Source organism: Meles meles, chromosome 5, assembly GCF_922984935.1.
Source record: "Meles meles chromosome 5, mMelMel3.1 paternal haplotype, whole genome shotgun sequence".
NCBI classification, from domain to species: domain Eukaryota; kingdom Metazoa; phylum Chordata; class Mammalia; order Carnivora; family Mustelidae; genus Meles; species Meles meles.
Window position 1 is genome coordinate 90,161,884 of NC_060070.1, and position 26,606 is coordinate 90,188,489.

The 26,606-nt window shown below is 51.7% G+C and overlaps 1 protein-coding gene across 8 annotated transcripts in view; it reads left to right on the top strand.

The window, feature by feature from the left end:
- The window catches only part of FOXP4 (forkhead box P4), a 51,432-nt gene extending 45,535 nt beyond the window's left edge, over positions 1-5,897 (top strand). For all 8 annotated transcript variants that reach the window (XM_046005283.1, XM_046005282.1, XM_046005278.1 and 5 more), the window contains 4 exons: positions 1,857-1,978; positions 2,909-2,975; positions 3,448-3,617; positions 4,066-5,897. In XM_046005283.1, the coding sequence (XP_045861239.1) occupies positions 1,857-1,978; positions 2,909-2,975; positions 3,448-3,617; positions 4,066-4,213 (507 nt within the window). In that variant the 3' untranslated portion in view covers positions 4,214-5,897. The remainder of the gene's footprint in view (positions 1-1,856; positions 1,979-2,908; positions 2,976-3,447; positions 3,618-4,065) is intronic.
- The last annotated feature ends 20,709 nt before the right edge of the window (positions 5,898-26,606 follow it).

Genomic DNA, 26,606 nt, shown 5'->3' on the forward strand with positions numbered 1-26,606 from the left:
CTTCATATAAGTCCTAGCGCAACACCAGCTGAACGAGCAGGTGACCTTCCTAGTGAGCAGCGCATGGCTGCTGTTTCTGCCACTTTGGGCACTGCCTGTATCCTCCCCTCCCTGTGGCACAGCAGAATCTCTCTTAGCTTGAGGTCCACTTTGACCTTCAGGACTTTTGCAGCCAAGCTACATTCATGTTCCTGGGGAAATGTACCCTGTCTACACCGAACTGTTCGACTTCCACCAGCCACACATATATCTGCCCCTTGAGGTCCCTCTTCTCCTCAACTCCTCCTCCTCTTCCCATTCTCCCTCTTTCACTCTCCCTGGCCCCCACCCTGAGATGCTGTCCACTTCGGACCGGGGCAGAAAGGTCGGGAGCCGGCATGGGCCAGGCCAGCTGCTGTTCATCCAGGGACAGAGCTGCCATCTGCCAAGCTGATGGTCCCCCCAGCCCTCCCCCTGTGTCCATCCCCTCCCAGGGCCCATGTTGTGGGCCCGTCCTTTTGTTTACGCAGCCCCCGCCAGACCCCTTAAATTGCCGTTAATGTTTCAGCGTAACGAATTAGTCTCTCATCACGAATCAGGCTTCGAAATGAGGGAAAAAAGCCCCGGTGAGGCCATCCTCGGAAATTGGGGTCATTCTCATTTGCAAAGCGGAGGATCGGAGCCCCGTAATGCGGGCAAATTTATTCCGAGGCAGGAGCCCCGGCGTGATTAGGCCCTTTGTAATTATCGCTCCAAGAGATTCCACTCCAGCCGCCCGCCTCCCTCGTGGATTAGCAAGCGAGTCGGAAAAATACACAGGATTTAATTAGAGGCAAATTAAAATTGGTAATGAAATCGGGCCAGTTGCAAGTGGCAAGAGTTGGAAGGGAGAGAGGGAGAGGGGATCTCCAGGGGCACGGGCTGCCCGCCCTGCCGGCTTTCTTCCCCGTTTAGAAATGTAAAGAGGAGACAAGGATGGGGACAAGGCGGGGGGGGGGGGGGCTGCGGGAGGACAGGTAACAGGGACAGGGATGGGTGGGGGGCGGTGGTGAAGCTGAGAGAGGAGAGTACGGGGACAGGACTGAGGGACATGGAGTGAGTGGGCTCGGGCCCTCATCTAGGCCCCCCGGGGGGGGCGGTTGGGGCCAAGCCACCCCCCCTCACCCAAGTGTCCTACAATTCAGATGGCCTCAATTCCTGAAGTCACCCCGCCAGGAGGAGGTGGGAGCGACAAGGTGACTTTTCCTCTTTTCTCTCCTCTCCCTGCCTCGCAGCTACCAAATCCATGCTCTTCTTTCTCCCGGTTTATTTCAACAAGTGTGTATGTGAGGCCTGCTGTATGCCTCCTGCTCTTAAACTATTCTCAAAGCCATGGCTCCCACACTCCTAGAGGCTGAAGACGGTTGCAGCGAGGGTTCCTGATTTATTTCCAAAACTTGTAAAGCCTCGTGGGAATGCTGCATGCACCTAAGCTAACAGGCCCCAGGGCCCGAGTGCAGGCCCACGGTGACCAGGGGCCCCGAGTGACAGCTGTGTGTGTGCCTGATCAGTGCTGCTGGGAAAACAAATGATTCCTACCCGGATAGTGTTCAGTTGGTAGACAGAGTTTTCCGAAACAGGGCAGGGAGGAGGGGAGCCAATCATAGAATGGGCTCTCTGCAGTGAAGACCTTGGCAGCCCCTGGGTCGAGGGCAGGAGAGAGGCAGGGGGACTCCTCCCCCTCGGCAGCCTGCGTGGCCTTGGGCCTGGGGAGGTGGGAAGTGGTGGGGCTGCGGTGGGGCGGGGACATCCCCGTATGCTTGCCGGCGTGTGCTTGCCGGTGCAGGGAAGGGGCCGAGCAGGCTGCCTCTGAGCACGTGCCGTCATCGCACCCCCAGAACGCTGTGCGACACAACCTCAGCCTGCACAAGTGCTTTGTGCGCGTGGAGAACGTCAAGGGTGCCGTGTGGACTGTGGACGAGCGCGAGTATCAGAAGCGGAGGCCGCCAAAGATGACAGGGTATGTAGGCCCAGCCCTGAGCAGAGGCACCCACCTGCATCATGGACCGAGGCACTTCCCCCATTCTCTCCAGGACTCGCCTGTGTACCCAGTCCTTCCTCCTTTGGAGGTGGAGTGGGGAGAAGTGGGATGGAGGAGCGCAGGGGAGCCCAGAATCCAGAAGTGACAGGAAGGGGCAGGTGATCTGTCCCTATTTCTGACTGAGGAAAGGAGCCTGGGGGCCTGGGACCAGAGAAAGAGGCCCAAAGTACCCGTGGCCAGAGTTGGGACATGAGCTGATGCCAGCTAGAAGCTCTGGCTTCCCGTGCACCTCTGCTTCTCACTGGCTGTGTGACCTTGGGCCAGTTCCTTGACCTCTCTTAGATGCTTTGTAAATGGGGAAAGGGGATTCATCATTATGGTAGAGGGACAGCCTTGAGCCACTGGTTTACCTGACCCAACTCCTGGACACGTTCCCAGGCAGAAAAGTCTTTGGCGTGGAGCACACGGGGACCAGCGGCGCGCATGGCTATTAGATGTCCCAGAATTCAGGATGGCAAAATAACGTGGGTATTACAGATGTGGGTCTATCTGGGCTCTAGCTTCGACCATTTGGACCCTGGAAACAGCAGAGAAACCCCGCTGGGGTAGCATGATGTGAAGACCAGCATGGGGAAGGATCCGTGTTCCCCCTTGCCAGCTCCGAGACGCTGCACCTGCCCCAGAGCCCCAGGGAGCCTCAGCCTGGGAGCTGTGAAGGGGGCTGTCCCTCCATGCAGCGCCCCATCAGCCTGAGGCTTGAATAGGACTTAGAGGTAGTGCTGACCTTACTCTGGCCTCCTAGGTTCAGGAATGGAATGGTGCCTGGCATGAGCAGGGCCTTGTACGGCTGCACTGTGAAGGGGGAGTAAGTGAGTGAAGGAACCAAACAGTGCCTTCTTTGTCTTCCAGGAGCCCCACCCTGGTCAAGAACATGATCTCGGGCCTCAGTTACGGAGCACTTAACGCCAGCTATCAGGTGAGTGCTCCCTCGGTCTTGACCCCTGGCTGTCCGGCGCCCCCACATCCTGACCCTCCCCCACTCTCCCCTGCCAAGAACCCATCTGCCCAAGGAGGGGCAGGAGGGTGAAGACCACTCTGGGTGACTTGAATCCCACCCATGTGCCCTGGCCCCACTCAGGGCTCAGCCCCCACCTCCGCTGTCAAGGCTGGATTCGGACACAGCAGAGAGCAAAGAGGGAGGTTGGCATAACCATTGGGGCCCTGTTCCCTGGTTTGCCAGTCTTGGCTGGGGAGGGGTTCTCTGCCTGCCCCCTAAGGGATAGGTCAGGCCCAGGCTCCCACAGGGAGGCTGGGAGGCAGCAGGTCAGGGTCATGATCTGGCCTCCAGAGGGCAGGGTTCAGAGACTCCAGGAGGCTGGGTGGGGGTGGGGCAGGGACCCACTGGGCCAAGTGGAGCTGGCTCAGTGGACCAACCCTGTGCCCTCCAGGCTGCCCTGGCCGAGAGCAGCTTCCCCCTCCTCAACAGCCCTGGCATGCTGAACCCGGGCTCTGCCAGCAGCCTCCTGCCCCTCAGCCACGAAGACATGGGCGCCCCCGTGGAGCCGCTGCCCAGCAACGGCAGCAGCAGCCCCCCTCGCCTCTCCCCACCCCAGTACAGGTGAGCATGCGGCATGGAGCCCCCATCCCAGTGCCCCCCAGATGTCCCTGCAGGTGGGATCCCCATCTTATCACACACCCCCCCCCACGTACACACACCTGTCTTCCCAGGACAAGTGACCTCGCTCTCTCTCCCTTCTTATTCTCCTCCCTCTCCCCTCTTTTTATTGGCCTCCTTCCCGCAGCTTTCTTCCTCTTCTCCTTCCTCCTCTCTACTGTTTCATCTCCTCTCCTGCCTACGGAGACCACCTCTGTCCTTCCCAACCTCCCCCTTCCTCAGAGGAGAGCTCCTGCGGAGATCAGACGGAAGACATCAGGCCCCAGGGGCTCAGGGATGATGCGGTCCTGGGGAGGCAACCTGGGAATACCCCCACTGCACCCCCAAATTCTGGATGTTTGAGGGACAGGGGAAGGCCCCTGAGGTGCCCACACAATCCCTTCCGTCACAGCCACCAGGTGCAGGTGAAAGAGGAGCCAGCCGAGGCGGAGGAAGACAGGCGGCCGGGCCCTCCCCTGGGTCCCCCCAACCCCAGCACCGCGGGGCCGCCTGAAGACAGGGACCTGGAGGAGGAGCTGCCAGGAGAGGAACTGTCCTAAGGGCCCTAGGGGCAGGCTGGGCAGGGGTGAGACCCCTCCCTCCGGAACCCAGGCTCCACCTTCCCCCACTCCTCAGCCCCGCCCAAACCTCAAGGCACTTCCAGGACTCAGATGGGGGGGCTGGGCCAGTAACTCCCCATGTGACCTGACTGACAGACGCTCGGGGGCAGGGACGGTCCCGCCCCCGAGGGGACACACAACCCCTGGTCTGGGGCCGGTAGAGGACTCGGAGGGCCCAGACCCTTCCTCACCCTCCCCTACATCCGAATACCGCCTCCCCCCAACCACCAGCAGCAGCAGGGCCCTCCTCCCCCACCAGCTCTCCCCTACAGGGCCCCTCAGCGCCGTGGAGACCCGCAGGCGGGGCTAAGCCACCCCTCTCAAACCCAGGGCCCCTCGCACCTGGCTCTGGCAGTGTTTTCTGGCCAGAGGCCTCCCACTTTCCCAATTTGTGCTCCCTTCCACCTTCTTTTCCGTACTGTGAAGTCTCCCCGCTGCCCCCCAACTCCCGCCCCTGCCCTGGCCTAGGGCATGGGGAGGGGTGCTGAAGTTTCAGACCATCCCCAGAAGAAACCGGCTCCCTCCTCTGTGCCTACTCCAAGGCCACAGCTGGGGCGGGGCAAGTTGTGTGCACCGTGGGGGTCGGTGGGAGCAAGGCTGCCTGGGTCGGACCCTGCCCTTGATCTGAGACAGAACCCAAGCTGAACTGGGCCTCTGCCCCCTTCACGGGGTGCTCCTCAGCTTCCGCCACCCCCGCAACAGAGGAAGAGGCCCAGCGCTGGCCTACTGACAGGGTCTGTGCTGGGTGTACTAATGGGAGGGGGAGCTGCGGAAGGCAGCTGCGGGGCCCTTGAGGCTGGAGTTGGGCTCAGAGGTGCTGCCAGAGCCACCCGAAGCATCCTGCCTCTGTCCCAGGAGAGGCCGGGCTGAAACCAGGCTTGAGGGGCAGGTGGCTGCTGTGACCCTGATGGGTCACCCCCAGCCTACAGGTCCCCCATTGTAGTCCTCCCTCACCCTTCCTCCGCACCCCTCCCTGACCCCCCCACCCCCCCCCCAGTTAAACCGATGACCAAAGACCTTTCTTATGCCGGAAGCAAAAACCAAAACTTTTTGTTGGCTTTTTCCTTTGTCGCCTCCTGCACCCCCTCCTCCTCCTTGCTCCCCGACCTTGGCCCCAGGCTGGAAGCCCTCCCTCCACTTAAGTTATTGTTTTAAACCAAAGTTTACAGTGTCTGTTGGTGGCCCAGACCCTCTCTCCACCCTTCCTCCACCCCACCCCCGAGGACCCTGGGACTCAGTAGAGGCTAGGGGCCCTGCTCACCCCCACTCTACTCTTGGCCAGCCCGGAGGAAGGCAAGAGGGCGGAAGGAAGGAGGTGCACTGCCCTCAGCACCCCAAGGGGTTCCCCTGTCCTCGGGCAGTGGACCTCAAGCCCTAGTCCCCACCCTGGGCTTCTTCCTGGGGGCTCTCCAGACCCCTCGCAAGGACCAAGTCCCCCATCACACTGGGAGTGTGGATCCCAGCAGAGGAGCTGGGGAAAAAAAGTGAGACTCCACAGACCCCCTATGGGGGACCCCAACTTGGGCCAAGGACTGGGTGTGTTGGATGCTCATGATAACCCAGGCCAGGCCCCTTTGCTGAGAAGACTCCTTGGACTATTTCCCAAACCCCTCCCCCCACATACACCCCTTCACAAGCCACCCCTCCTGAGAGGCAGGGGGCCCTCCGCCCCCTCCATGTACTCCCCACCTGTGTTCTGTTTGACCAGCACAGAAATATTAAACGTCCTCTATTCACCGGGCCCTGCGTGTGTCACCAAGGTGAGGGGGGAAGGACATGAAAGTGGAAAGATTGTTCTGGGGTCTGAGGGCAGCAGGCTCTGGTGGACAGTGGGAGCCCCCCCGAGGGATGCTTTCTGGGAGTGCATGAATGGGCCAGGTGTGGGGGGGTGGCCCTCTCTGCTCCTCCTGCCCTCCACATCTACTGTCACCCACATTCTCTGGTGTTTTCTCTCAAAGCGGGTCTCTGGGTCATTCTGCTTTCTCCCAAGGTCACAATTCCTTCTTGCGGGTCCTGCCCCTTCCTCCAAGGGTGTATTCAGGGAGTAGATTTCCTTCAGGGCTGGAGAGGGTTCCTGCCACAGGACCACCACCTCTGAAGATGGGCAGTCTGTCCCCCTGCTGGCCCAGGTGCCCTTCTGGGCCCGTCACCCCATCTTTGCAGGGGCTACCTGGCTAGGGGCGTGTGTGCGCATGCGTGTGGGGCTGCGGTTGTAAGGGGGTGCGTGCGAGCCGCCTGGTGTGGGGCTGGTGTCCTGCTGGGGGGTTCAGGGTCAGAAAAGGGGTTACTCTAATGCACTGGTAGGGGTACCCTGGACAATTAGGGGAGGGAAGGAAGGAAGAAAGCAAGCCTAAGCTGTTAAACCAAAGGTGTGTTGTGACAGGTCCCTCAGCCTTGCCTCTCCCTGCAGCAGGAGAGACCCGTCCACCTCAGCGTCCAGAGCCCATCACCCACCCGTTTCATCTACCAGTTCCCTTCTTCAGCACCTTCCAAACACTTTCTCCTCAAGGGCATGGCCCCCAGACCTCTATGCTGGGGCAGGGATCCCCAGAAAGAATGTGTGTCCTTGAGGGGAAGCAGGGAAGTAGAAGGGTGGGTATGGAGGCAGCAACCCATTTGGAATCAGTCACCCTTCCCCCAAACCACCAAACTGCTGGAACTTTCCAAAAATCAAACTTGAGGATGGGGAGACCCAGGGAAGTGGGGTGGGAAAGGAGTCAGGATCTGGAAATTGGAGTCTTTGCTGACTTCTGTCTCAGAACTGTCTCGTCCTTTCCTACAGCTTTCCATCTGATCTGTTATCTTCTGCGTCTCTCCCATTTCTCTGCCTCACCCCGGCCCACACCACCTCCTCGCCTAATCCTAATCCTCCGGACACTTGCACGGGCCTGGGGTGAATTCCCCATTCCTCCTCAGGGCCTCTCAGAGGGCCTGGCCTGGAGTCTGAGTACCGTCCAAGCCTCCACCCACAGGCTGGCCCTCCTTGCCCTCTGTGGAGGCTGCCGGCCCTTCCCAGAGAACCAGCTGCTCTGTCATCTGCGTCAACAGCAGCTTCCCCTGAAACGTAATAAAACAATTACCTACGATTTCATGCGGCCACTTCCCCTTGGGGGACCCACCAGCCCCCTCCAAGGCCCCAAATCCAGAGGCGTCTGCTCCCGAGCTCCCTGCTCTCTTAGTCTATCTTGGGAGAAGATGGTCTGTGGTGTAGAGACAACCCCCACGGACGTCCTTCCTGCATCAGAGACGACACCCAGCCTCACTCCCACGACAGTCCTTCCAACAGTCCAAGTTCAGTTTCTCCTGCTTCAACTAGGAGTTTTGGTTTGGGTCTTTGTTTTTAATTCCTTCCCCAGAGGTAGAGCAAATGTCTGGTCCATGCACTTGGACATGGAGTGAGGACCTATCTCTGGCTTTGACTGAGGAGGAGAGGGGTCTTGTAATATAAGCAACAGGAGACTGCTGTGGGCCACCGCCTTCTGAGTGCGCTGGGCTTGCAACTCCGTAACTCATTTTCTTACTGATCTCACAGGTTCCAGGGGGCCCCCTCCCATGACCTTCTTCTAAATAAGAACCAACCCTTCTAAGCCCCCTCATGTTCTGCTGTCAGGAAGTTCTGCCTACTGTCTCATCTCTCCTTCCTACTGCTGTTCCCGGTGATGGGGGCAGGTGGCTAGTGCTGGTCTTAGCATTCTTCCCTGACGGGGAGAGGGAAGCTCTCCACTGAACCTGTTCTCAGGCTGGCAAAAAATGAGGGCTCCTCCATGTTGGAAATTTGGGGGGTTAGAAGGAAGCAGTCTGGGCTCTGCAGGGGGCAGAAGACCCCCTTCCCCTCATACTGGGAAAGCTCCTTCCTCCCTCTACCATTAACTGGTCACCCCTGCCCAAGGTCTTTTGCCAATGGCCAGCAGAGGGCGCTTTAGACAAAGCGGACCTTGGGCTTCTCTGGGCACACTTGCCGGTCAGAGGAGGAGGGGAGGAGGGTGTGGGGAGGAAGGACTGAACCTCCTAGGAGAACTACAACCCTTCAACTGCTCTGGCCCAGGGCACGAAAGGGCCCTCTGCTGTCTGGGGGCTTCCCGGACCTCTCCGACTCAGTGACCTGTGAAGTCTGAACAGCAATGGGAGAAGGCAGAGGAAATGCTGAGAGTGATCTGGAAGAAAGTGGTCTCTAAAGACGAGTACACCGGGAAGACAGGCTCAATAAAGATGTTTGATGGTAACAATTACTAACATTTAATGAGCTCTTGTTGTGTACCAGACACAGTTCTAGGGACTTTATGTCATCCTCACAACTCTGAGTCAGATGCCATCATTATCCCCATTTTACAGATGAGGAAAATGAGGCACAGGAATCGAAGAGGTTAACAGATAAAGCATTAGGAATGAGGAAACAGGTCGGTGACTTAGTCTCAGCATTGTAGCGATGCTATTTACTTCGGCTTCCCCCCCGCCAACCCCTTCCTGGAGTCTCATGGGGAAACTGAGGTAAGAGCACCTCAGAGGCAGGGGTTAGTTCCCCAGCAGCCATCCTCCTCTCAGCAGAATGAGGTAAGTCGGAGCTTGGAACAGTTGCTGTGGGACAGAGGGAACTGGAGAGAGAAAGTTGGAACACCCTATAAAAATAAGCAACCAGGGGCCTTCTGATGGGGCAGCACGTCAGAGCAGCAAAGACAAAGAGGCCCTTGTCTGAGGTGGGGAACTCACAGCGACCACACACGCGCGCACACCTGAGCATGTGTGCACACACACACGGGCACGCACACGTGCTGCCCGCTATGCAGGCTGTTTATACCCAGAGGTCTCTTCCATCTTGGAAGGCTGCGGTTAGCCTGTGGACACCCTGGGCCAGGACATAGGGCACACGGTCGTCACAGAGAAATCCCATCACACAGGCCCAGGACCTCTCCACACCTGCAGCCGGCCTCCACCTCAGGACTGAAAGTGTAGAAAAACAGCCCCTCCCAAGAAGGTGGTCATTCGTGGTGGTGGCTGGGGCTGAAAGGCGCTCAGTCCTCACCAGGAGGGGTCAGGGCCAGGGCGCAGGGGAGGGTGGGCCAAATTAATGGGGGAGGGGGTGCAGAGGTGGGATGGGCACCCTGGAGCTTCCGGCCCAGACTAGGACGCTTCTACCCCCTCTAGAGGTCAGTGCCCCTCCTGCTCTCAAACCTGGAGCTCAGACTGTCTACATTAGGCAGACACCGCCTGGGCTTAGGAAGGGGCGAAGCGCAGGGTTGGGGAGGGGCAGGAGGACACCAGAGAACGACAGGACATGTCTCTGCTCTCAAAGAGCTGGTTTTCTGGCTGAGAAATAGTTGGAGATGGGCCGAGTGTCCAGAGCTACGAGGAAGAAAACTCAGGCCCTGCGGGAGTCAGCCCAACGAGGGTCCAAGTCCTCCCTCTGCTCCTTGCTAGCTCTGGGGCTCTGGGAAACGTCTTTACCTCTCCAGGCTTCCGTTTCCTCATCTGTGGATGAGGGTGGGATGATCCTCTCTGGCTTGCTGAGAAGAATAATGATATATTTAAAAAGTGGCCCATATTAGGGCCACAACACATAATAGCTGTTAATAAAATGTAGTCTCAGGTGTACAAGACCAGTGACCTTGGGGCATGTGGGGGACCAGGGCACTCCTGGAGGACTTCCCGGAGGAGAGGCTGGAGCTAGGGAAGGGAAATACTGTTGGGAGGGGAGAGATATTTCAGGCCCGTAGAGGAGCGTCCGCAGGGCTGGGAGAAGGTTCCTGTGGCAGGGGACGGAGGGCTGAATCGGGGCGGGAGACACGGGGGCAGGGAGTCCTGCGGGCCCGCAGCTGTGCCTGCCACTGTGCTTGTCAAGTCCATTCACATCCCCTGGCACAGGGTGAGGCCTCAGGGAAGGAAACCGCAGTGGGTTTCCTTATCTCTAACAGGACATTGAAGAGCCCTGACCAGGCAGGAGATGAAGGGGAGAGTTAGAGGAACAGAGGATAGGAAGCATGAACCCCAGATTGACGCCCTGTAGGACCCCATAAATGCCGAGCTCCTGAGGCTGCTGGGAAGGCTTCCAGGCATGACCCATGTCCTTGAGGAGTTCCCATCAGAGGGGGACAGACTTGCATTCAGATAAACACAGTGGGCTTGGCCTCCAAGTGGTTCCAACTCCACATGCTTGGCCCTCGGAGGTGTTCAGAGCAGGCCTCGTGGAGACAATGAGGCTGACAAGGAGCCTGGAGGAAAAGATGAGCTAGCAGGAGAGCTCGCCATCGGGGCCGTAAGGGAGTGGAAGCATGGGGGGCACCGGCTAGGATGTTCGGGGGTGGGGGGGCCCTGAGGGGCCAAGATCCTGGAAGATGATGCTGGGGAGGCGGGAGCCAGGCTATTGGGGTGCCCACAGGCCAAGTACATGGGGTCCAAGCCAGGGGCATGGGGCAGGGAGCCCGGGAGGTGAGAGCAAGGCAATGACCTATGGATGTCAGGTTTAAAAGGAAAGTAGATGTGGGAGAACAGCCTGGGTGAAATGCCAGGGCGGTGGGGGCTGGCCGGGTGGCCGCCTGCGTTGTTGGGTGGCAGGTGACCAACTCCCAGATGGGGAGGGTGCTTTGCAGAATGATGTCAGGGGGCTCATTGAATAACCACAGAGTAGAAGAGGGACTGGGTGGCTACGTGAGAGAAGAGAGGCCCAGAATGGCCTCTCCAGGGTGTATCTAAAGGTCTGTTCCAAGCATGGCACGTTTTCACATGAGAACACTATCCTGCCCAGAAAGGGAATACGTAAGAACGGCTTGTATCGGGGCGCCTGGGTGGCTCAGTGGGTTAAGCCGCTGCCTTCGGCTCAGGTCATGATCTCAGGGACTTGGGATCGAGTCCCGCATCGGGCTCTCTGCTCAGCGGGGAGCCTGCTTCCCTCTCCCTCTCTCTGCCTGCCTCTCTGTCTACTTGTGATCTCTCTCTGTCAAATAAATAAATAAAATCTTTAAAAAAAGAAAAAAAAAGAACGGCTTGTATCCAAGGGTACATGTGAGGGAAGAAAAAGTAAGTGGAAGAAAGAGAGTATTGCCATTTACATAATGCTTGCAAACAGGCATAATAATGCCATATTTCAGGTATAGCAAATGTGTAGCAAGTATTTAAACAATTTGGAGGACTGAGAGGGCACAAACTCAGGTCATTGCCTCTCTGGGGCGGGGAGGGGACTAAAGCAGGTGGGGCGCTCAATGGGCTTCCAGTATATTGAGGATAATTCATTCTTGAGCTAGGAGTGGGGGCACAGGAGTTTGTCCTCTTTCTCCCTGTACCTTTTGTTAGGCTGGAAGAGTTCATTTAAAAACAAATCCAAAAAAGAATGGCTGCAAGGTTTGGGTCCTATACCATAGAACTCTCATCCTCACACCCCCTCTGGGCTTATGATAGGGCCAAGGAAGAGGTCAAGTATTCAACGGGGCCTGCCGGGCTGGGCAGGACATCATGCTGCCCCCGTGGAGAGGGGCTGGAGAGAGGGAGAGAGAGAGCTTCCTGGAGGGGCATATCTGGGCTCACATCTAGCACTAGGGCAAAAGACATAGCTGTGAAGGAAAGTGACTGTGGTCGGCAGACAAGGAGGAGGATGAGCCAGGAGGGAGGGCAGTCCTGAAGCAGTGACGGGGCTGTGGGGTCCATGGGCTTCAGGGCCGGAATAGCCCCCCCCCAACACCACCACGGGACTTGACAATGGGAAGACTCTGGCACCCTAAGACAGCAATTTCCAAGAATAGGGATGGGCTCAGGAATCAGTGTGTGGAATGGAGATGGGGGCAGAGGTGGGGGTCTCTCTTTCAATGAGTGTAGTAGCAAGGGGAGAGGAGAGAGCAGACGCCTGGAGGCAGTGGGAAGGGGGACACAGCATGGAATGCCAAGCAAAGATTTTCTTTTTTTCTTTTTTTTTTTTTAAGATTTTATCTATTTATTGACAGAAAGAGAGAGAGCAAAAGTAGGCAGAGCAGCAGACAGAGGGAGAGAGAGAAGCAGGTTCCCTGCTGAGCCTGGAGCCTGATGCAGGGCTCGATCCCAGGACCCTGAGATCATGACCTGAGCCAAAGGCATATGTTTTACCGACTGAGCCACCCAGGTGCCCCAAGGGAAGGTTTTCTTATTGATTTTCTCAACTGTAATGATTTCGTGTACTGTTGAGTATTTTTAAGCTGGGGAGAGGGCAGAGGAGGACCAAACTGTGTACTTCAGTGAGTATGTCTGTGAGAACCCACCCTCCCTCCTCCATCAGACAAGGCAAGAACCCACCCTCCCTCCTCCATCAGACAAGGCAATTCTCTCTCTCCTTCTTCCTCATTACTCATTAGCTCCCCCAGGACTCAGGCCCAGCTGCTCAGGAAGAGGGGAGTCTGGAAACAGTCCTGGGACTCATGTCCGGGGGAAAGCGGGGGTTGGGAATCCCATCCTATCCCATCCTGGAGCACAGGCCTGGGCCCATCCGCGGCCCCGATGACACTCTGGGGGAGAAGGGAAGATCAAGATCGGGCACACTGGGGACCAGGGTAAAAGTCCTCAAGTGAACTGGAGGCGGGGAGCGGGAGGGAGGGCTGGGACTGGCCAGCCACTGGGGTGAGGCCTTCCCACCTACTTCAGCCTTCCCTCCCCCATTGCACTTGCCACCGCCTCCCAACCATTGTTCACCCCCCTTTCTATCTCTCACCATCTAACACTGTCCTCATCTTCCATTGCTTCCAGCTTCTCAAAGAACACGGATGTGATTGGCTTTTCCCAGAGGCCCTCTCCCAGCAGCTGCTCTGGTCCTTGAGGTCACATGCCCCTCCCCCCTCAGGTCTGAGCCTGGCCCAGCTGGGCTTCCTGATTTTGCCTCCATACCAGAGAGTCCCCCCAGACTGGTCCATTTATCTTCCCGTACCGGGGCCCACCCAGTCCAGCAACAAATCTTTACTGAGCACCCCTATGCCTAGTGCTGGGTTCTGACAGCAACATTGAGCACAGGACCTGCCCTCAGGGGGCTGATGGAGCACTGACACAGAGAAGGTCCTTCTTATGACACTTTCAAGGAGTTCAATTATTTAAAAGACCTTCTTGGGGCACCTGGATGGCTCAGTGGGTGAAGCATTTACCTGTGGCTCAGGTCGAGATCTCAGGGTCCTGGGATCGAGTCCCACATCGGGCTCCCTCCTCTGTGGGAAGCCTGCTTCTCCCTCCCGCTGCTGCTCCCCCTGCTTGTGAGTCATAAATAAAATCTTTAAAAAATAAAATAAAAATAAAAAGATCTTCTTATAAAATTGTGATTAATGTGGTGACAACAAAGCCAGTGGCGTAGACAGATGATAAAGCCTCGCTACAGTCACTCATTCAGACACAGGATGTTTATTGAGAACTTATCACACACAAGGCACCAAGCTGGGCCCTGGAAGTATAAGATGGCCAAGACACAGTCCCTCCCCCTAAAGAACCCAAAGAGAGGCAGATATGTAAGCAGATACAACATTCTGTTGGAGTTTGGGGACCCAGAAAGGGTGTGCACGACTTCCCTGGGGTAAAGAGGAGCTGCGAGTCGGAGGCCATTTGAGCCGCGGCCACAGTGAGGGTCCTCAAAGGAGGGCGTTGGTATGTTCAGAGTGACAGCGCCCAGCAGAAGTGGCAGGAGAATGAGGCCCGGAGAGGCAGGTTGGAGTCCTATAGTGGACACTTACCTGCCCAACTCAGAAATCTGGACTTTTTACTCTCTGGGTGTGAGAAGGTAGATCGGGGTAGTGGCGGGGAAGAGAGAGGGAAGGAAAGGGGAAGACCGCCAGAAAGGAAGTAGGGAGAAGGGGAGATGCTCCGCAGACAGGCAGCAGGAGACAAAGGCGAGAAGGGGGCCCTGTGGTCTCCCCCTAAAGTAAGAGAGAGTGGCAGAAGCAAGGACGGGAGTCAGAAGTCGGGAGAGATGGAAGAGGAGTTTCTCCAGATAAGATGTGAGGGTTCAGTGGGGGTTGGGTTGAATTTGAGGTGACAACCAAAAACCCAGGGGAAGTGATTTGTAATCAAAGATGCTAGATGGAGCTCATGCATTTCCCTTCAAACCCACCGGAAGCCCTGCTAAGCTACAGTAGAGGTGGGTTTGGTTTTGTTTGTTTGTTTGTTTGTTTTTAAGATGTGGACGTTTAAAAACAAAGAGAACAAGGCAGAAGAGGACAGCAAGTTTTGGAGTTTGGAGAGGGAATGGCATAAGAATCTGAGTCCTGAGCCAGCAACGAGGGGAGGACAGTTGGAAGGCGCCCAGCCCACATTATGGGCCTCCCCACTCAGGCCCAGGGATCCATGGCTGACAGCGTTACCTCTAGAAATAGGGGTAGGAGTGGATTTTTAAAAGGAAACAAGTAAGTGGCTCCCAGGGGGTAGGGAGGAAGATGAGATGAGCCGGCAGAGCTCAGAGGATTTTTGAGGCAGCGAAACCACTGAGGAAGGATAGTTGGAAGGCACGTAGGCAGGGACAAGGGCCCCCCTACCTCCACTCCCTGCCCCCGCCCTAATTGGAAACCACCTATAAAAGGACTTTACACAGCCCTGGAAGGAGCCCTCTGCCCTTCCCCATGCAATAGATAGGTGATAAAAACCTGATTGGATGACAGGCGCAGGGGGGCGGTTCATGAGATGAAAACAGCCCGCCAACAAGCCCATAAAATCCCCAGGACTTAGAAACTCCGTGACAACCCTCTCGGGCCCCCCTCTCTTCAGGAGATTTGTGCAATGACTGCTATCCCTCAATACATCTTGCTTCGCTTCCCGCACCTCTGTCTGGTCTACCTCTTTTTCTTGGAAGAGGAGTGACCAAGAACCACGGGCACGGGCACGGGCAGAGAAAAAAGTCCCTGTAACACTAACCTGTATGAGATGATGGTGGTTGATACATGTTTCCACAACTGTCCAAACCCATAGAATGTACAACAGCAAGAGAGGGAGCACTAATGTAAACTACGGATTTGGAGTGACTATGATATGACCATATAGGTTCGTCTACTGTAACAAATGAATCGCTCTCTTGGGAGATGTTGATGGTGGGGTCGTTGTATGTCTTGGGGGAGCAGGGGGTATATGGGAACTCTCTGTATTTTCCCCTCGGTTTTGCTGTGAACAAAAAACTCTAAAAACTAAAATCTGTTATTAAAAACCAAACAACAACAGTAAAACAAGTGAGCAAACAAGAGAGCAAACTGGGAGAAAGTCAGTTTAAGGAGCAGTTAGTCCTCCAGAACCCCTCCCCCACCATGAGTAGGCAGGTCCCTTCCCTGCCCAGTGCCATCAGAGACCATGAGAGATGCAAATTCCGGAGAGGGTAAAACAGAAGGTCTCTGGGCTGGGGGACACTGATATAGTTAAGGCAGGGACACCACGGGGGAATTAAGTGTAAGACTCTGACATCGCGGTTTCTAAAGACCAGGGCAGCAAAGAAAGGCCTACCTACCTTTGAGAATCCCATTCTTTAATAGAAATCCAGGGATCAGTAGACATATGAGGAAAGTAATACGAAAAAAGAGAGAGAGATCAAAGCAAATAGAAGCTACTTGGAGAACTCTCCTATGCAAAGAGAAGGGAAAAATTCAAGTCATTTATTCGAAGAGAAATATGATATTGCACCCATGCAATAAGAAAACATGCTAGGGATGCCCAGCTGGCTCTGTCCATAGAACATGTGACTCTTGATCTCGGGGTCACGAGTTTGAGCCCTGCATCGGGCATAGAGAGTACTTCTTAAAGGAAGGAAGGAAGGGGGAGAGAGGCAGAGAGAGAGAGAAAGGAGAAAGAGGAGAAAGGAGAAAGGAGAATGAAAGAAAGACAGAAAGAAAGAGAGGGAGGGATGGGGGAAAGAAAGGTTAAAAAAAGACAACATGCTATAAAAGTAAACATTTGGAGAACAAAATGAGAAATTAAAAAAAGAAGAGAAATGAAAACAAACTGGAAAGCTGGAAAGTTAAAGATATCCTCCCCCGAACTGCTGCAAACAAAACAACACAGGAAAACAGAAAAGAAAATGAAATTAGATGACAAGTTCCAGGTAGACCAACATCTAACTAAAACGAAATCTAGAAAGAGAGAAACTGGCGGAGAGAAAATCCCTGAAAAGGGAAGTGAAGAGAGCATTTCCCAGGATGGAATGACATGAATTTCAAACTGAATCAGCCAAAGAGTGCATAAAAATGTACCCTCCCGGGGCGCCTGGGTGGCTCAGTGGATTGAGCCACTGCCTTCGGCTCGGGTCATGATCTCGGGGTCCTGGGATTGAGCCCCACATCGGGCTCTCTGCTCCGCGGGGACCCTGCTTCCTCCTCTCTCTCTGCCTCTCTCTCTGCCTACCTCTCTGCCTGCTTGTGATCTCTCTCTCTGTCAAATAAATAAATAAAATCTTTAAAAAAAAAATTTACCCTCCCCAGAGCACATCCTCAAGGAAGGTCAGAACACCAGAGACAAAGAGAAGATCCTACAAACTTTTAGAGAAAAAAAACAAGTCATGTTAGAGGACCAAGACTCAAATAGCATTGGGTATTCAACAGAGCTGTTGGAGAAGATAATGGAGCATCTGTTGCCTTTGAAGTTCTAAGAGAAAATTATTTCCAAGCTAAAATTCCATACCCTGCCAGACTGCTAATTAAGCGTAGGATAAAAATGTGTCAAGACATGCAAATGATCCAAAAGCTGCAACTCCAGTTTACCACTTGCCACAGTGGGAGGGGAGACAGTGGGTCCACCCAAAACAAAAAAAGGGAATAGGAAGGCAGCAGCCAAGGAATAGACCCAGCTAGGTCTGCTGGGGGGAATCAAAGATCTCTGGGAGGGATTTCTTCAAGAAGATAAAATGCAGAAGGTATAATTAATTAATTAATTAATTAATTAAAAATGCAGAAGATACCTAAAATTTGAACATACTGTGATGAAAACCTATGGCACTGGGAAAGATTTGGGGGAGTGGGATGAATCACTAATGTGTATAAAGAAAACTAAGCAAATAAAAAAGGGTCATTAACTGCAGAGGGAAGAAAATGTTTAAAAAGGCAAATAATGTATATGATTTAGCTAGAAATAACATTTTGCCATAATAATGAAAATATTGAACCCTGATCTAACTAAGAGGATTATATAACCATAATTCATCCTGGGAGGATAGGGAGACAAGGCTGAAAGAGAATTTCATCTATACCTTCTAGGGGGAGACCATAATGGGTACCCAAAACTGAAAAATCCAGAAGCAGCAATGCATGTCTCTTTTCTACAGATATGATGCCCAAACTCAAAGAAATCATAAAAGAACTGAGAGTGGCGGTGCCCGGGGAGTGGGAAGGGGAGGCCGGGAGGCTAGGAGACCTCGGCTTTTCTTACCAAGGCTTCTAGAACTAGCTGATGCTTCAACCACAGCCCATAGCCTTCTGTGTCCTAATTCCATGCTTCTCCATCTGCCTGCCTTCTGGGAAGTGAGTTCTACAAGGACAAAGGCCAGGCCCCACTCATCTCTGCTGCCCCAGCACCTGGCCCAGTACCTGTCTGACCGCAAGCCCTCGATTACATGTTTGTGGAATGAATCACGGTAGGCTCAAGCTGGGAGGGAACTTTCAATCGAGTCTGTCATTTTAAAGGGTGGAAAACAGGAGCCCACAGAGAAGAAATGATGTGACCTGCAGTGAGTCGCAGCCCCAGAGCCATGTTGTCAACCTCTGGATTCTCTGTCCACCACTCCTGCAACTCCAGGGGCTGCCTTCTCGTGAGCACAGAAGCGACAGTTCTGGGAGCTGACAGCTCTCTCGGGGAGAAGCTTTAGAAGAAGAGGAGCAGGAATGTGAAGGGGGAAGACAAGCCACCCAGGAGAAGGAGAGGTGAGCGGAACCTGCTTCTCAACAGTCAGGATGCTACAGAAAGGTGCCTGGAACAGTGTTGCAGAAAAAACGGCACATTCCCACCACTTTTTCTGTGGGCAAAGGCACCCACAAAGAGTGCTGAGTGTGTGGACATTAGACGGCAATGAATTTGCACCCACATCACGACTGCCTATGAGTTTTGAGAAATGTGGCCTCCACTCTCTACAGCCTCCAGAGAAGAAGACTGGACCAGAGGTGGAGAGCGAGGCTCCACAGCTCCCTCCGGGGCTATGCCACCCCCTCTCTCTCCCTGCATCCCAGGAAACTGCACTTGAAATGCCCCCCTTCCTCCAGACCTCTGAAGGCATGCCCACCTGGGCATTAGTAAATTCATACAAGCAGATGCCCGGGACCACCCAGCCGCCCAGTTCTACCCCTAGCCTGACTCTAAATCCCACTGTGGGCTAAGTAAGGCCACCCTTGCTCTCCACGCCTGAAGAAATATTCATGTCATTAATGGGCACCTTGTCCTTCCCTGGCCATGGGGATCCCCAGGTTGGTGAGCGGGATGATCCAGGAGACCTCTGCAGAGACAATATCCAGTTGGGATGGTGTGATGTCTGGTTGTATCTCAGACAGGCTACAGGGTAAGGTCTGCCTGGGTCAAAGAGCTCCTGGCCACGAAGACCCTTCCTCCAAGATCTCTGGGAGTTAACCTGAAGCCCCTTCCCCCCGTTCCGATGCAGACAGGATCCCCACTGCCTTCCATCCAGGGGCAAGAGGGAGGGACGCGGGCAGCACTGTCTCTCCCTCCCCACTGTCACGAGAACATGGGCCCTCCCCTGCATTCCTAGTCATCCCCTTGTCCTGCCCACCTTGGAGTCTGACAGACTTAGGGCCAAATCCACACTCCGCCACTTTTTAGCTGTGAGACTGGTCACCGGGCGGTTGCCATCCTTCTAAGCCTGGCTTTTCTCAACTGCTAAAGGCGATATTCACTCAGGATGTTGTGAGGATTAAATAAATAACACGAGCAAGGCATTTAGCAGGGCTTGGCCCACAGTTCAGTGGTCTGTTGCCGCATAAAACCCACTCCAAAACTTAGTGACTTAAAACAACAGCTGTTGGGCATCTGGTTGGCTCAGTCAGTCTGTCTTCAGCTCAGGTCTTGGTCCCAGAGTCCTGGGATCGAGCCCCGCATCAGGTTTCCTGCTTGGCTGGGAGGTTGCTTCTCCCTCTCCCTCTGCTGCTCCCCCTGCTTGTGCTCTGTCTCAGGCAACTAAAAAAATCTTTAAAAACAAAACAACAGCAACAACTATTCATGGTGTCTCAGGATTCCTGGGGCTCAGCGGGGCTCTAGTGGCTGGGGTCACTCATTTGGCTGCATTCAGCTGACACTTCACCTGGGGTGGCCAAAACAGGCGGGCCCTTAACTGCTCCTCTTGCTCCGGCAGGATGGGTTTCTTGCCAGGCGGCCCAGGACTCCCAAGAATTCAGTCAGAAGTGGTCAGTTAACACTTAAGCTGGAACTTGTCCAGCATCACTTCCGCTGCACTGACTGGTCAAAACAAGTCCCAAGACCAGCCCAAGAACCAAGGGGCGGGGGTGGGGAATAGCTCTTGTTTCCTGGTAGGAGGAGCAATATTGCCGCAAGAATAGGAGAGTGTTGGGGAGTGTTGGGGAGTATCTTGGAAACAGTGTACCCAGCACATAACATTAGAGCAATGGTAGGCGGGGAATGATGGGATTTGGGGGTGGCCATTTGCATTAGCAACCTCTTGGAGGCTGGCCCCGAACAGTGTTTCCCAGACAAGGGGGGCTGGGTCACTGGTGTCCTGGAGATGATTTGGTGGACCTGGGCATGGCAAAAAGTAACTTTGCTTTTTCATTTCTTTTGCAATCCTTAGATAGCCTCAAAGAGAAAAATCTGCTTAAGGCTAGCTTGTCTGTAACACCTCTCTGACATTGGCCATCACAGTATCTGGCAGGCAACAGTATTTAGCCAGGCTGTAAGATGTCTCTTACATCTTACAAAGAAACTTTGTTTCCCCTGTACCTATTTTTATTTTTCTACTTAAATTCAATCAGCCAACATGTAGTATGTCATTAGCTTCCGATGTAAAGTTCAGGAATTCATCAGTTGCATATAACACTCAGTGCTCATCACATCACGTGCCCTCCTTAATGCCCATTCCCCTGTATTTATTTGCACAATTGCCAAGCTTTATTGGCTTTCTGTACCTGAGGCTAATAGGGAGTTGGCTGAAGATAGCCAGAGAGGTAAGAACCCAGGGACTTCCCAGTGTGGGCTGCAAACTCTCCTGACACCCCCTGCCCTTTTAGTGAGTCTGTTGTCCCCAGAGGAAAAGCTTCCTGGGAACCCCCATACTTAATCTGTATTCTTTACCTCCCTCACCCAACAAACTCTCCCCCCTCAACATAAATTCCACTCCCTACAGAGGTTCCTTGACATCTCCAAAGTCCTCTTCCAGAAACTTCTCTGTGCATTACTCTTACCAGATACCCTCCCCAGGCAGTCTGATGCAGTGGGAAGCTCTTGTTCCTGAGGCCAGACCACCTGGGGGAGGTTCTGGGTCTATTACCTGCCAGACACAGCCTGACCCTTCATGTTTGCAGCCCAGGGCAAGAGAGCAAAGGAGGCCCCCAAATTCTCCATCTTGACAGTTACACCTTACAAATAAAGCCAACAAACCATTACATAAAATAACTCTCAACTTCCTAGGTAGACAAATACATTTTCTTTATAACCAAAAGATATGTGTCTGTATGTGTGTGTGTTCACACACACAGAGGTATGGTTTTTCTACGAGAGACAGAGAAATATAAAATATAAAAATGACAATGTAATTAATATTATAAATGTATGGGAGTTCTTTGATGGGTTGGCAATATTTAGATGAGTAATCAAAATATTCATAATTCACAAATTATTATATATTTATTCTATAACATTTATATTTCTTGCACTAATTTCATTAAGATCACCAGTCATGTTTTTATAATTGATTTCCATGTAATTGTTTTATTGACAGAAATGGCAGGACAGATTAAAAGTAAATTAAAAGTAAAATGTAAGCATGTTCAAAGTATACAATACTTTAATATATTTTATTGCAAATGCATTTTTAAGTAAATGTAACAAATTTTAAATTATTTAGATTCTTTTAACTTTTCTTATTTTTATTTAAAAATATTCCACATAATCTATTATAATTAAAAAAGGAAAAACAAATTATAATCAATGAACACCAATTCATGAATACCACACTATAATTTTGTAATATGCTTTGAAATCCCTTAGTGCAATTCTTCTTAATTTTTACTTCTTCCTTATTTTTTCTTTATTTGCTTTGGGTATTCTATTCTTTTTTTTTTAAAGATTTTATTTGTCAGAGAGAGACACAGCGAGAGAGAGAACAGAAGCAGTGGAGTGGGAGAGGGAGAAGTAGGCTCCCCACTGCGCAGGGAGCCCCATGTGAGACTCAATCCCAGGACCCTGGGATCATGACCTGAGCTGAAGGCAGACACTTAACAACTGAGCCACCCAGGCACCGCCCCACACCCGCCATGCTTTGGGTATTCTAGATCCCACCTTTTCTGTCTGTAGGTTGCCTTCACTTTTAAAAGATATTTTCACTATGTATAGAATTCTGGGTTGACAGTTTCTTTTTTTTTTTTTTTCCCTTAAAAGTACTAGAGTACTTTAAAGATGTCTCTCCATTTTCCTGTGACTTGCATAGTTTCACATGAGAAGTATGCTGTCATTCTTTTCCTTCATTCCTCTGTATGAGACAGGCCCTTGTTGTTCTAGCTGTTTATACAATTTGCCCTTTGTCACTGGTTTTCAGTAATTTGATTATGTTGCGTCTTCATGTGGTTTTCTTTTTTATTTATTTATTTGACAGACAGAGAGATCACAAGTAGGCAGAGAGGCAGGTAGAGAGAGAGAGAGGAGGAAGCAGGCCCCCTGCTGAGCAGAGAGCCCGATGCAAGCCTCGATCCCAGGACCCTGGAATCATGACCTGAGCCGAAGGCAGAAGCTTTAACCCACTGAGCCACCCAGGTGCCCCCAATGTGGTTTTCTTTATCTTTCTTCTTCCTGGGTTCATTGCACCTCTGGAATCTGTTGTTTTTCTCTGTTATCAAATTTGGAAATTGGGGGTCGCTGAATTATTTTATTTTAGTTTATTTTTTTCTTCATAATAAATGTGCTCTTTAATTCCCATCACCTACTTCCCCCCATCCTCCCACCCACCTCTCCTCTGGTAACCATCAGTTTGTTCTCTATAGTTAAGAGTATGTTTCTTGGTTTCTCTCTCTCTCTTTTTCCTTTGCTCATTTGTTTTGTTTCTTAAATTCCACAGGTGAGTGAGATCATATGGTATTTGTCTTTCTCTGACTAATTTCACTTAAATTTGGAAAACTTTTGTCCATTATTTCTTCAAATATATTTATTTTCTCCCTGTAGTGACCTGGGTCTCCAATTACTCATATGTTTGATTTCTTGATATTATCTTGAATGTCATTGGTGTTCTATTTATTTTTTTCCCATTGTTACTTTCTCTCTGGACTTTATTTTGGATGTTTTATATTGCTGTATCTTCAAATTCACTGATCATTTCTTCTGTATCTAAATCCACTTTTAATCACACCCAGTGTGTTTTAACATTCAAGATAAGTATTTTTCATTTATGGAAATCACTTTGGGATCTTTTTATACTATTTTTCTCCTCATAATGTTCATGTGTTTCTCTATCTTCTTGAACACACGAGGCATAAGAGGCATATTTATATTATTTCTTTCCATGTCCTTCTCTGCTAAGTCCTTCAGCTCTTCATTTCTGGGTCTCTTTCTACTGAGCAACTTTTCCCCTGATGGTAGGTCATACTTTACACACACACACACACACACACACATATCTGAGATACTATTTTTAAGTAATCTCTACACCCAAGGTGGGGCTCAAACTCACAAATCCAAGATCTAGAGCTGCATGTTCTACTGACTGAGCTAGGCAGGCACCCAATACTTTCTACTGCCTTGCATGCCGTTTGTTGTTTGTTTGTTTGTTTGCTCCTTATCAGCTTTAGGACATCTCTTTCTATTCCTAGTTTTTTATAAGTTTTTATCAGAAATAAATGTTACATTTTATTAAATGTTTTTCTACATCTATTGACATGATCATAGAAGTTTCCTCTTTTTAGTATGTTTAATATACTGAATTAAACTGATTGGTTTTCTTTTTTTTTTAAGGACTTCATTTTTTTTTTTTTTTAAGATTTCATTCATTTATTTGACAGAGAGATCCCAAGTGGGTAGAGAGGCAGGCAGAGAGAGGGATGGAAGCAGGTTCCCTGCTGAGCAGAGAGTCTGATGCGGGGTTCGATCCCAGGACCCTGGGATCATGACCTGAGCCGAACACAGAGGCTTAACCCACTGAGCCACACAGGCACCCCTAAACTGATTGGTTTTCAAACATTAAACCAATTCATTCAATCCTGATATATGCCTCACTTTGTCATGATGTATTATACTTCTTATACACTGTTAGTTTTAACTTGCTAAACTTTGGTTAGGATTTTTGTGTCTATGTTGAGGGAATGGTGTGTACTTTGATTAGATGCTAGCACTGTGGATCTTTCATTGCTTGGTGTCAGCATTTGTCAAATTTAGGTAGTATTGGACTTTGCTCCAGCACACAGTTAACATATGTGGAATAAGATATGTATTTTTGATCCTTGCTTTTAGGATTTTTAGGACCGTAGCTGTTAGTCTAAGGTTAATTTAGACCTCTACTACAGCAGTACTGCTCTGAGGACTATACCCCATGTATTACAAAGTCTTTCTACTCTGCCTTTTGGGAACACAAACTAATCCCTACCCTGTGTGAGCTACAGGCATAGCTCTGCCTCTGGTGACTCCCTAGCCATTCCTTTCATGTATGTGTAAATTAGTACTCTGCCAGAGATTCAAGAGGACACCTCTGTAGATCTCTGGATATATATGTTCAGTTCCCCCTCCCTGGGACTCTGCCCTATAAATTCTAGCATCTTGGCCTCTTGAACTCTAAATCTGTCTTCTCAACCAGCAAGACATCCAAGCTCTCTTTGGATTCTCTCCTCCCTGCACTGAAGCCTGCATACTGCCTCAGGCAGTGAGTTGGGGTAATTATAGGGCTCACCTCATTTGTTTCCCCTTTCAGGGGATCATAGTCCTGAGCTGCCTTTGTCCAAAGTCTGAAAAATCATTGTTTCAAATATTTTTTCTGAAGTCCTAGTGTTTTAGGGTAGGAGAGTAAATCCATTCTCTTTCACTTCATTATAGCCAGAAACTGAAGTCTTGTTCTGTTAATAAATTTTTTGTGTGTGTGGCAATGACATGCAGGCCTTCTAAGGTGCAGATCGCAGGTCAGAGGCCCCTCTGCCTCCATCTGAAAGCAGTACTAACTAGATGTGTTACTTTAGGCTGGTTACGGATCCTCTCCATGCCTCTGTTTAGATTACTGTCAAACAGAGAGGACAGTAACGGTATTGATCCTGAGCGTTGTTGTGAGAAATGGGTAAGATTTTATAAGCTTAATACCTAAAACAATGCCTAGCGCCCAGTGACCGGGTGTTCTGTAAATGTGGATTCTTTCAGGGACGATCAGGACCACCCAACCCAGGTTCCCTCAATCCCCTCTCCTCTTTGCTCAGAGAAAGAGGAGTCCTTCTTCTTCTTTATTTTTCCTAAGGCCATCATATCCCCTGGCTGATGACGTAAAAAGATCTTTTATGATTATAGTTTCCCTTCATTCACTTTTTTCCCCCGGATTTTTCACCCTCTCTCTTTCCACAGACTGTTTTCCTTCAGACTAAAACATATTCCTGTCTACTGCCTTCTAAACACAAACAAATAAAAACATTCCCTCTTCCCTACCTCCCCCTTGAGCTCCCTTCCTCTGGCTTTATTTCCTTTCCCTGCCAACTTTCCTGAAAGAGGGCTCTGTACTCTCCACTTCTGCTCCTCACCTCATTGCTCACCCAACATCTCTCCACAGCCTGCATGACTTGCACTCCGCCCTCTCACAAAGCCCATGCGACCTTCTAGCAGCAGTGGCCATGTCTTAATCCTCAATCCACTCAACCTCTCCAGAGAACTTGACATTGGATGAATCCTCTTCTTCGGGCCTCTATGATGTTATCCAAAATGGCCATTGGGCCCAGACAAGCAGATTCCTTGACAGAACAAGTTGCTTCTGGGGCCAAAGAAACATGCCTTCCTAGAGCACGGAATTGTCTTCAAGGGCACACACTGGGTACCCAATATTTAAGAATTCTTTGCCCAAACAGCCCTAGACCCACTTGCAGAGTCGGCAAGATCTTCCTCCCTTCCCTCAGTGTGCCCTCTTAAAGGGTGGAGCCTGATCTCCTTGCGTACTCTGGGCCTGAGGAGGGTGATTGGGGGCACTGCTGGCAGGTGGAGAGTGTGGACAGAGCTTGGCCACAGGGCTGGGATGGGCATGCATGTTAATATGAGACCCCTCACTCCGCAGAACAAGATGAGAGGGTGAAAAGAAAGGTGGCAGGCTATGAGCGGATGGCCCTTCTCGTGATTTCCCAGCCCTGCAAATGGTAGAGGCGGGTTTGATTCTGCCCACTGGCCTCCCTGAAGTTTCCCTGACTCCTTCACTGACTTGGCTCTCACTTCCATCCTCCCTAAAGAGGCTTCCCAGGAGCCAGCTTTGGCTTCTATGCTCTACCTCCTCCGTGCCCATCTCTTCCCACCCATGGCACTGTGAGGTGGCTCAGCACCTCACACCTGCCTCCTCCTCCAGATGGGCGGTCCTCGAGGGAAGGCTGCCAAGTCACCCTGGTTGCCCTGACACAGGGCTCGCCAGCATGCACTGGGCACTCTGTCCATATCTGATGAATGCAGTGAATGAATGAATGCAGCTCGCTCATTGGCTCCCGCGGTCTACATTCATCCCGCTAGGCTTGTATTTCCTCAAAGCATGTGATGAAAAGACTAAGCAGGATCTCTGCAGTAAGCCTGCAGAGCTGCTAACCCCAGGTCACCACTCATAAGCTGGATGTGCTCTAGAAGAGGTCATTCAACTGCTCTGTGCTTTGGTTTATTCTTCTAAAAATGGGGATAGGGCACCTGGGTGGCTCAGTGGGTTAAAGCCTCTGCTTTTGGCTCAGGTCATGATCTCAGGGTCCTGGGATCGAGCCCCACATCGGGCTCTCTGCTCCGCGGGGAGCCTGCTTCCTCCTCTCTCTCTGCCTGCCTCTCTGCCTAGTTGTGGTTTCTCTCTGTCAAATAAATAAATATAAAAAAATAAAAAAATAAAAATAAAAATGGGATAATAATAGTACCTACTCATTTAAAATGCCATGAGGAATAAGTGAGCTAATCCACAGGCCTCTCTTCCCTTCTTCTATGTCTATGCTTGTGTTGTTTTTCCTACCTGGAATGCCACTGGCGTCATCCCTGTTCTTCAAGACCCAGCTTGAACACACCACCTCCT